The sequence below is a fragment of the Equus caballus genome, chromosome 23 (assembly GCF_041296265.1).
Source record: "Equus caballus isolate H_3958 breed thoroughbred chromosome 23, TB-T2T, whole genome shotgun sequence".
NCBI classification, from domain to species: domain Eukaryota; kingdom Metazoa; phylum Chordata; class Mammalia; order Perissodactyla; family Equidae; genus Equus; species Equus caballus.
In genome coordinates, this window is record NC_091706.1 from 63,924,454 (window position 1) to 63,934,702 (window position 10,249).

The following is a 10,249-nucleotide window of genomic DNA, read 5'->3' on the forward strand; positions in this document are numbered from 1 at the left end:
CTGGGATATGTGAGGTTTTGAACAGCTATTCTGTGAGCAGAGGGGAGGAAGAAGCTGCCATGCTCTCAGCTCAGTGAGGAGGGGCTGGCACAGCCTCTCACCACTGCTCCTGTCGCAGGCTGTCCAGGCCTGCTCAGGCATGCTTTTGTTACCAGATGAGGAATATCTGGTCTAATGATGGCCCCTCTTCCCAGGCAAGGATGCTCAGTCTGGTGTCCTGGCTGCCATTCCAACCCCAGTGGCACAGACTTGCTGTTCCCAGCTGGACAGGCCCTTAGGGGCCATAGCCAGGAGATCAGCCAGCTTCCCCAGGGAACTTCCCAAGCATGAGTAGCCCACTCCTCCCAGAGCAGCCCTGTGGGATGCTCCCAGAGTCACAGGACTTTCATCTCCCAGAGCTGAGACTCCTTCCCTGTGACTCCCCTGGCCTCAGTGTTGACTTGGCCCAGTGGCTCAGGTGGACTGTGGGCTGGGCTGCAGGGTTCCGGCAAGTCGAATCTCCCTGGCTTTGTGGCTGCTCCTTCTTCCACACTCTCGAACCTCTCCCACCCTGACCTCTGACTCCCAGGTCTGTCTGTCAGTATCCCTGAGAAGCATGGCCCCTGGATTGCCCGGATGGGGCTGCTTCTGGTCCAGACTGACTGTGCCAGAAAGGAGGGCTGGCCTGGAGTTCCGATTCTGCAGGGACAGATGGGCCCTCCCTGCTGGCTGTGGCGCCTTTCCTCAAGTATTTATTAATTCTCAAGATAAATAGTCATTGAGTGGCTTCCTTGTGCCAGGGTGACAGTGGAAACCAAAATAGACATGATCCTGTCCAGGAACACCAACAAGCTAGCACTAGTAACTCAGCGCAATGAGTGCTCCAGAAGAGTGGGTAGCGGGCCCTGGGAGCTCGGGAGGGAAGGATGCTACCTAACCCAGCCTGGCATCAGGGAAGGCTTCCTGGAGGAAGAGTCATGCAGACACTGATGGGAAGAGTGTTCCAGACAGAGGGAATGACAAGGATGGATGAGTCCTTTCCCCCGAGGCAGTAAAGTTGGGCCTCCTGTCTCTCCCCCAGCTCTGAGAGCTGGGTCCTGAAATTTCCCCTGTGACATGGGATCCCTGAGACACCTGGATGCTTGAATACCTGTCTTGGAGAGCAAAGACTGGGAGGCATGAGAGAGTTTGGCTCGTTCAGGGAACTGACACAGTTCGCTGAACCGTGTTGTGTGAGAGGGCTGTGAGGAGACATGAGGTGGGGCCCTGACCGTGGGGGCCGATCCTGAGAACGCAGGGTGTTGGGTGGGTGGAGGGCAATGAAGAGGTTGCTCAGTCTGCAGGGTGGAAAACAGATCCTGCCATTCCTTCTCCTGCTTCCTATCTTGGTCCTCCTGGACAGATGGCAAACAGACAGCAGACAGACCGACCCGTGGGTGCCAGTGGCCTTTATTGGAAGCATTGCAGTCTGGGCGAGGAGGAGCTGTGCTCCTGCCCCTCACCTCCTCACTCTCACTCGCACTCACACTGACAACCCAGCTGGTTCAGGTCTGGTGCAGGGGAGCTGGAGGCCTGATAGCTCCTTCTGGTCCTGGCTTCCCCAGGGCCACAGTGATTCACATCCCTTCACTCAGACACAGGGCCTCCTCCGGGACTGTCATGGGCTAACTGCTGTGGCGCTTGCTCTGGAGGAGGAAGGAGAGACAAGGTCATGGGCTGGGGTCTTGGGCAGGGGCTCAAGGGAGGAGGCAGGACTGGGGAGGGTCAGGCTTGCCTTTACAGAGTTCTTCTGCAGTCTCCGGATGATGCGCTCCACCCAGGGCTGGTCTAGGGGGGCACAGAGCTGGCGACCTCTCACTGTGGTGAACCTGGAGTCAGGTCAGAGAGAATGGAGCTGTGGAACCCAGCTTCCTGGCAGGCCCTGGAGTGAGGGGCAAGGCTGGGGACCACATCTGGCAACCTGTTTCAGGGTCTTCATTAGAGGGGTTGGGTTGGCAAGGAGAAGAGAGAGAAGATGTGGGTGGGTATCACCAGGGGCTGATGGGGGAGATGAGGTTAGACACAGTCCTCTCCACAACTCACACAATGGCAGGCACTCTGCAGCCATCCTTGAGGAGGAGGTAGCGAAAGGCTCGCACGATGTTCCCAGGGATGGGGCGCTGGTTCACAGTCAGGCAGCAGTCTTCAGCATCGTTGGCACCACCCAGAGCTGGGAAAGAAAGTAGTGTCAGGGCACGGGGACCCTGAGGAGGGGAAGCCAGGCCCCTAGCTGGGATTAAGGACGCCTGTGTGTGTGTGGAGGCAGCTAGATGATATTCAGCCAGCATGCACCTCTAGGGCCCTATTTGTTTCTAAACATATTGAGGTACTTCTAAGCTGTTGGGTAAACAACCTCTTCCCTGAGCCCCACGATGCCTTCCTGCTGCCCTGATCACCCCAACTTCTCTCCCAGGACCTCTCAACTTCTCCACAAAGGAAGAGTTAAGAGTTAATGTTCCCGTTGTTGGTGGGGGGCTGGTGGCGGTGGGGGTGGGGAATGGGGTGGAGGTGGAGTTGCTGGAGGCTGGTGTTAGAGGACTCATGAATTGCTAGATCCCTTGACTATTAGCCCTGCCTCAGTGTCTCCCATTCTCCCCACCTCAAGCAAATATATACTGTTCTCTCCTTCTGCCCGGAAAACTGAGGCAGCAGGAAGTAGAGTCTGCAGAGAGAGGGGCAGCCATACGCCCTGGGATACACCAAGAGACAGACGCACATTGGAATTGAGGGGCCCGGATACACCCACACTCACAGGCACACATACAAGGCACAGGGCACCCCTGGGTTCACTGAAACACGCAGCCCGAACTCACAGTGTCCATAATGTTCAGCACCAAGCCATCTGAGATCCAGACATCCCCCCAGGCCCCTACCCTAAGCCCCACTCAGCCTTACCAGGGGAGGTCCAGAGAGTCAGCAGGCTGAGGCCCAGTAGCACAGCTGCGTAGGGTGCCGTGGAGGCTGCACAGAGGCAGATGGACAGCGAGTGTGTGAGTGTGAGCAAATCTCTGGGCGTGTGCAGGAGTGTGTGCGAGGCTGAGACTTGGCTGGGAGCGGGAGGGAGCAACGGGAAGCACACAGGCGTCCTTTTGGGGGATGAGGGTGTCTGGGAATGTGCGAGTCAGACCCTGTGTGAGGCTGCAACTGCCTCCTATTTATGGCCCAGAACTTTCACTTTCTCTGCTCAGAAATCCCCTGTGTGTCCATTCCCCTTTGGATTCCCCTTTGGCCGCCTCTTTCTGAGGGAACCTGACACTGCTCTCCCTCTTCCCCCCTCAGCAGCTCCCCCCTCTTCTGCTTTCCTTGGCTTCAGCTCTGAGAACCTAAGCAGACTGCATCTGGCCAAGAGAAGGGGACCTTGTGCTGTCGGTTCCAGAGAGAGGGTCTGCACTGTCACCTCATTGGTGGCATTTGCATCATCAACCACAGAGCTGCCCTTCAGAAATGGTGGTCAGGACTGGGGGGCCAGAGTGAGGAGTTGTGCCACTTTCCCTAGGTTTATCCTTCCTTCGTACTCTCTTCTCTGTGGTTCTCTTCTCTCCAGTGTGGGTGGTGGTGAAGAAGGCTCCCTGGTGCCCTCGGAACAACCATGGAGCCTGGGGTAGCCTCCCCAGATCATTACAGTGCCTGCCCATCCATCATCTGGGAAACAGGGACAAGCTTGGCTGAAAGAGAAGGTTCCTTGGAAGTAAGCTCAGCATCTCATCCCACATCTCAGGCCTCTGGGATTCAACCTTCTGGCCCAGCGAGAACTGCCCCTTTTTCTATTTGCCATTTTCATATGTCCAGCACCTGGGTCTACAGAACAGCTGGAGGGAGCCTGGCCTAGAATAGCCCCCTTCATCTTTCTCTTCCTGTGGATCCTGGGAACCAAGAGGGGGTTTCTAAGGAGAGGGGCTGGCCTGCTCTTATTCAGACAAATCCCCAAATTTCAAGGAATTGACAGATGGGGGAGGGTGATTTCCCATCCTTATGGGAAAGACCAGAGATAGACCCGAAGAGAAGGCCTCAGAAGAGAAGTTAATACGTGGGACACCCACTCAACAATCCCCACCCAAGCTCTGGACCCTCTTCTGGATGGGGGATGTTTCCTTTGTAAGTTTGCTGACTTTTTCCTTTCCGTCCATTCATAATAATAGTTGTAATGGTATTTCTGATTATTTACTATGTGCTGGACTCTGGTCAAGGACTTGACCACCATTACCTTGCTTAACTTTCCCAACCAAACTAGGAAGTCATTTTTATTAGTATCGTATCATTCTCTGTTTACCCATAAGGCATGAGGCTCAGAGGACAAGGTCCCTCTGCAGGTGTCTTGCACTCAGCTGTCTTTGCTCTCAGGTTTACACACTTGACTACTGTCCCCACTGCCTGTCTGCCAACTGTGCGTTGACATAGACTGTACAGAGGAGTGAGACTCTACAGACGGCATGCCCAGGTTGGGATTCAGATTCCGCCACTCACTAGCTGTGCGGCCATGTGTCAGTTATCCAGTGTCCCTGTCTTAGTGTCCGTATCTGTAACATAGGAATGGTAATAGAGGTACTTCTTAGGAGTAAATGAGGTAATCTAAGTAAAGCCCTTTGTTCAGAGGCTGGCACATAATTAACCATCATTAAATATTAACCATTAGTATTACTCTATCCTTCCGTTGAGATACATGCCAGTTCATCCATTTTTCCATTGATCTATGCTTCTCTGCTTATGGCGGTTCTGTTTATTCTCTGTTACCCCACCCACCTCCATTCTCCACTCTTCTCTGCCCTGCTCTGTTCTCTGGAAGGCTGACCTCTACAGACTGCATTACTTGCCCTTTAGCTTCTGTTTGGGTTTGGCCCAGGGCAGGCAGCAGCAGCAGCAGCAGCAGATCAGTGGATGGTAGGAGAGAGAGGTTGGAGTATTAACTCCCTAAATCTTCATCTTGTAGCTCTGACAGTGAATTGTTTCTCTCTGGCAGTTCTCAAAGAGTGTTCTTTGGACAGCAGCCTCAGCATCACCTGGGAGCTTAGTAAGAATGCAAGTTCTCAGGTTCTACTCCAGACCTGCTGGAGTAAGCTGTATTTTAACACACCCTCTAGCTGACTCTGATATATGCTGAGCTTTGAGAACTACTGAGCTACAGTCATGGATCCTTTTGGGCTGCCTCCTCTCCGTGGGTCTATCTCTAAGGCTCTTGAAACACTCTTCCCTCCTCTCACCCCTAAGGCCTTGGTATGGTAATGATTCCCCACTATTGCTAAACCCTGAGTGCCTCATCGCCCGCGTTGTTTCCTTAATTCTGACCCTACCACTGAAATAGCCCCTTTATTAAGATCTTTCTGGTTAAACTTTTTTGAGTGTGCCATCTGTTTCCTGCCAGGATCCTGACTGATACAGTAAATGGTACCAGAAGTAAATGGTACCCAGGAAATAGACTCCCAAAATAGGATCCTAGCATTGGGTTGCTTGTAATTTGATGAGTTATGGATAATCTCCTTGTTGCAGAAAGAGCATGCTAGTCATCTAGAGCTTGCAGAAGCATCACAGTGACTATTGATGAGTTATGGATAATCTCCTTGTTGCAGAAAGAGCATGCTAGTCATCTAGAGCTTGCAGAAGCATCACAGTGACTATCACCAGTGAGGCATAGGGTGGAGTGTTGGTGGAGGGAAGGGCATCAGCAGATCAAATGAGGGAGGCGCTTAATTGCTATGGCCACAAATGGTGATTTCCAATGGTGATCACATACATCATTGGGTGGGCTGCCTGTTTCTGATTGTGCTAGCAAAGTTACATAAGAAAAAGATAAGGTGAATACCGTGAACTTCTAACTCAAGGTATGGGTGGAGAGCCAGATAACCTCTATGGAATTCTTAAGGAATCTTTCTGTGACCCCGCGGTAGATATGACTGAGGATCAAGCCCAGGACCTGATTGTCTGGATTGTAGAGTTGCAACACCAAGTAAATGCACAACCGTACCATATGCCTTGTGCTAGAAGAAGGGCACTGCTGGGAGAGTAGTACTGTGACATTTGGGGTGGGGACGTTGGGCAGAGATGAACAAAGCTGAGAATTTTGAACCTCCAAATCCCCTTGAAAGATTCCTTATTTGTTGGGAGAAGAACATTCCCCCTCCCCCTGCCCGCCATGAATGACCAGCCTTCCCTTCCGTTAAAAAATGTTGTTAATAACTTTGCCCTGGAAAAGGGCATGCATTTTCTCTTCCGGACCCATCCTGACCACCCCTCCTAGTCTCCAGGCCTATAGTGAGAGTCTGGTCCTAACATCGCCTACTCAGGAATGTACCAGATGTACTCCAAGAACAAGAGCATATATGCTGAAGGAGTTGCAGGAGTTTGTCAGCTGTACTGGAAGAATCCTGGGGACCTGGGACAGCAAATTTCTTGATATGGATGCCCTCATCCAGGATTTGAGTATTGTTGTGTTAGCTGAGCATCTGAGATTTGAGCATCTGGGAGTGGTGTTCATAGTCGTTTGGATTGGTTACTGGGAGGCTGGACTCAACTGTGACCTATGATCAATGAGGCTGAGAAGCTAGAACCTCACTGGCATATTGTAGAACATTGCTCCTCATACCTTCCTGTGCATATGAATCACGCGGGATCTTGTTAAACTGTAGATTCTGATTGAGTAGGTTTTAGGTGAAGCCTGAGATGTTGCATTTCTGACAAACTTCTAAGTGATGCTTGATGCCACTCGTCCTCAGACTATACTCTGAGTACAAAGTAGAGGAAGGAGTACACAGGTTAGAGAGATTGGAATGTTGGATTGAACCTATTATGTGCAACCACTAACTATACATCTCTAAGGGCCCAGAAAGTTACTTCCTTCTCCAGGAGAATAAGAAAAGCATTGGAGGGGAGAACACTGGCTTCTTTGAACAGCACTTTGGTGGCTTCTTTAGTAGGCGGGAGAGGAGAATGGGAGATGCCCTCTTGAGACTGAGCAATCTTATTTCAAGGGGAATAATGGAATCTTTGAGTGTGAGAGGCCAGATTTTGGCACCTAACCATGAGCAGTAAGGTGAATGAAATTACTATATAAGCTGCAGGGACAAGTGGTAATCCAGGTGCTTTGCCCACATGGATCTGTGGTGGTAGCTAATTGATCATAGTGTCCCTGGGAGTGAAATAGATGGACAGCTTCCTGATGTGCTACTTGACCCATATAGGTGGAAAATTTCTAGGCCTGGTGGGGAGAAACTTGATCCAAATTATATTTGGATTTACAGTCTTTGACCCAATTCCTCTTCTTCAGTCAGTTCCTCAGACCTGAAGCCCCTCTATCAGGTGAGGGGTGGGAAGGCCTGAGTCCTTCACAGGTGGAGTCTTCAATTTTTTCTCCTAGTCAGTAGTTCTCCAAGTGTGGTCCCTGGACCAGCAGCATCACCATCACCTGGGAAATTGTCAGACATGCAAATTCTTGGGCTCTGCCCCAAATCCTTTGAATCAGAAACTCTGGGAGTGGCCCAGCAATCTGTGTTTTAACAAGGCTTTCTGGTGATTCTGATGTGTACTAAAATTTGAGAATCACTGCTGTAAACCTTCTCCAGAGAGAGCTGTTGTCATTTGCCAGGGTAACTATGACTGGGGAAGAGGAAATACTCAGACCTTTGGGGGCTTATTAGATACTGTCTCGTGTTAATATTAGTCCTGGAGACTCAAATCCCTGTTGTGGTGCACCAGTCAGATGAGGGTTTATGGAGGTCAGCTGATAGAGGATCTTGGTCCAGGTCCATCTCACGGTGGGTCTGTAAGACCTGTCCAGTGGTTATTTCTCTAGTTTCAGCATGTAGGATGGTATCCTTGGTAATTAGCAAGATCTCCACACTGGTTCCTTGACCATGGAGTGAGGAAAATTATGGTAGGAAGGGCCAAGTGGAAGTCCTTTGAACTCTGCCTGCCCCATCACGTTCCCCCTACAATAGTAAACCTAAAGCAATGCTGTGTTGCTAGAGAAGTTGCAAAGATTAGAGCACCTTCAAAGACTTAAAAGATGCCTCAGCCCTTGGGACAGCATGTTACAGCCAATACTCTAGCACATGCCTTCTTTCTATACCAGGCAATTAGAGACCTTTGAAATCAGTTCCTTTTCAACTGGAATGACAGCAATACACCTTTACTGTTTTTCCTCAGGGATATGTCAGCTTACCTGCTCTGATTATCATGAGATAATCTTGATATTGCACAGAATATCAGACTGGTCCTTGAAACTGATAATATCTTACTGGTACGCAAGAAATAGCAATCACCCTAAATGCCTTACTAAGACCCATGTATGCTAGAGGGAGGGAAAGAAATCCTACAAAAATTCAGGTGGAATTTCTAGGCTTGTTGAGGGTAGGGAACAGCTGAACAACAGTGATCTGGCGGGTGTTGCACCTTAACCATGAAGAAAGAGGCACAGTGCTTAAGGGACAGTTTGGATTTTGGAGGAACATTTACCATATTTAGGTGTACTGCTCCGAAATTTTTACTGGACATGGCATAAAGCTGACAGTTTTGAATGAGGCCCAGAGCAAGGAAGGGGTCTGCAGCAGGTCTGGGCTCCAGGGAAAGCTGCTTGAGTCTAATGACTCATAAATTGAACGAACTTCACATAGTCTGCATCTGAGGAAGGGTGCTGTAGGAGCTCCAATAGGAGAATTAGAGCAAAGACCCGTAGGGTGTTGGAGTAGGGCCATGCCTCTTCTGCTAACGATTATTTTTTATTTGAAGAGCAGCTCCTGATTTGCCACAGCGTCCTGGTCTGAATCTCAGACTATAGTTCACCCAGTGACAATGCGACCTAAGAGTGTTATCTATGGCAAATCACATAGTTGGATGTGCATAGCAGCATCCATTGTTAAAAGGACATTGTGCATATGAGAACAGGCCTTAGACATTTGAGACGGCGTGAGTAATGGCATGGGCAGGTGGCTCAGATTCCTACTTGTGTTGTTTCCTGCTGCTTCTTTTGATCACGCTTGTGCCTTCGTGGAGAAGTTCTGTACAAACAATGAACAGAGGGAGAATACCCCTGGTGTAGATTTTTAGATGGGTCTCTAAGGTATGCTGGCATCCGTCAGAGGTAGATAGTTGCTTACATTCAGGGGTGGCCCTGTAACACAGTGGCGACAGGAAGGTGCTCTGAGTGCGCACAATTTCAGGCCATACGTTTAATGTCAACTTTGTCAGGAAGCAGAGACGGCCTGAGCTATACTAAGTCATGTGCAGTGGCTGCCTACAACAATCCTGCCCTCACCTCTGTAAGTGGTGCCCTCACTAAATTCTTTTCCCTTAAACATTTTTGGACATGGCGTTTGTTTCCTGCCAAGATCCTAAATGATACAAGAGTATAGTGCAGAGGCGGCGTAGAGGTTTCAATTAAATTTCAATACTGTCTTCCTGGAATGCCTGTTGGGAAAGATCCTGAGAACCAGCAGGAAAGAGTGAAATCATGAAATAATAATAAACAAGGGATTTGTACCACATTCATTCAATAAATATTATTGAGGGCTTCCTATGTTCCAGACCCTGTTCTTGGCCCTGGGATACAGCGGTAAACATAACAGACATCCCTTCTCTTGCAAAGTTTTTATTTTCATGAAGGAGACACACAATAAGCAAACAAGAAAAACATAGAGAATGTCAGATGGCACTAAGTGCTATGAGGAAAAATAAAGAAGGGCAGGGGGATAGAGAGTGTTGGGGAGGGTGGTCAGGGAAGCCGTTACTGATAACGCTTGAGCAGGGAGCGGATCTGAAGAAGGTGAGGGAGAGAGTCATGCAGAGATCCGGGGAATCTGTTCTAGGTCAAGAAAACAGCAAGTGTGCAGTTTTTGAGGCAAGCGTGTGCTTGAGGAATAGAAAAGAGGCCCACGTCATGGGAGGGAAGTGAGCAAAGAGTGGAGTGGTAGGAGATACAGTCAGACAATAAGAGGGCCCAGATAGGGAGGGCTTTGAGGGGCACTGCAGGGTTTATGTTTTACTCTGAGTGAGATGGGGAAACATTGGAGGGGTTTGAACAGAGGCCTGACGTGATCTGATTTGTTTTAAAGGCTCCTTCTGGCAGCTGGATAGAGACTAGAGCAAAGTGGTGCAAGAGTAGAAGCAGGGAGACTGGGTCAGGGGCTGTTGCAATAACCCAGGGAGGACGCGATCTGTTTCTGGGAGCTGGTGAGAAGTGGTCAGATTCTGGAAATATTTTGAAGGTAGAGCCAATGGGCTTTGCTGAGGGATTCAGCATAGG

General features: G+C 49.9%; 1 protein-coding gene across 1 annotated transcript; it reads right to left on the reverse strand.

Moving 5' to 3' along the window:
• Window positions 1-1,412: 1,412 nt before the first annotated feature.
• LOC111770212 (C-C motif chemokine 19) lies at window positions 1,413-3,133 on the reverse strand (the record flags this gene model as incomplete). The annotated part of the gene is made up of 4 exons (XM_023627536.2): window positions 1,413-1,664; window positions 1,754-1,847; window positions 2,062-2,188; window positions 2,914-3,133. Coding segments are annotated over 4 exons (462 nt in total), but the record flags the coding sequence as incomplete, so codon positions are not given.
• Window positions 3,134-10,249: the final 7,116 nt, after the last annotated feature.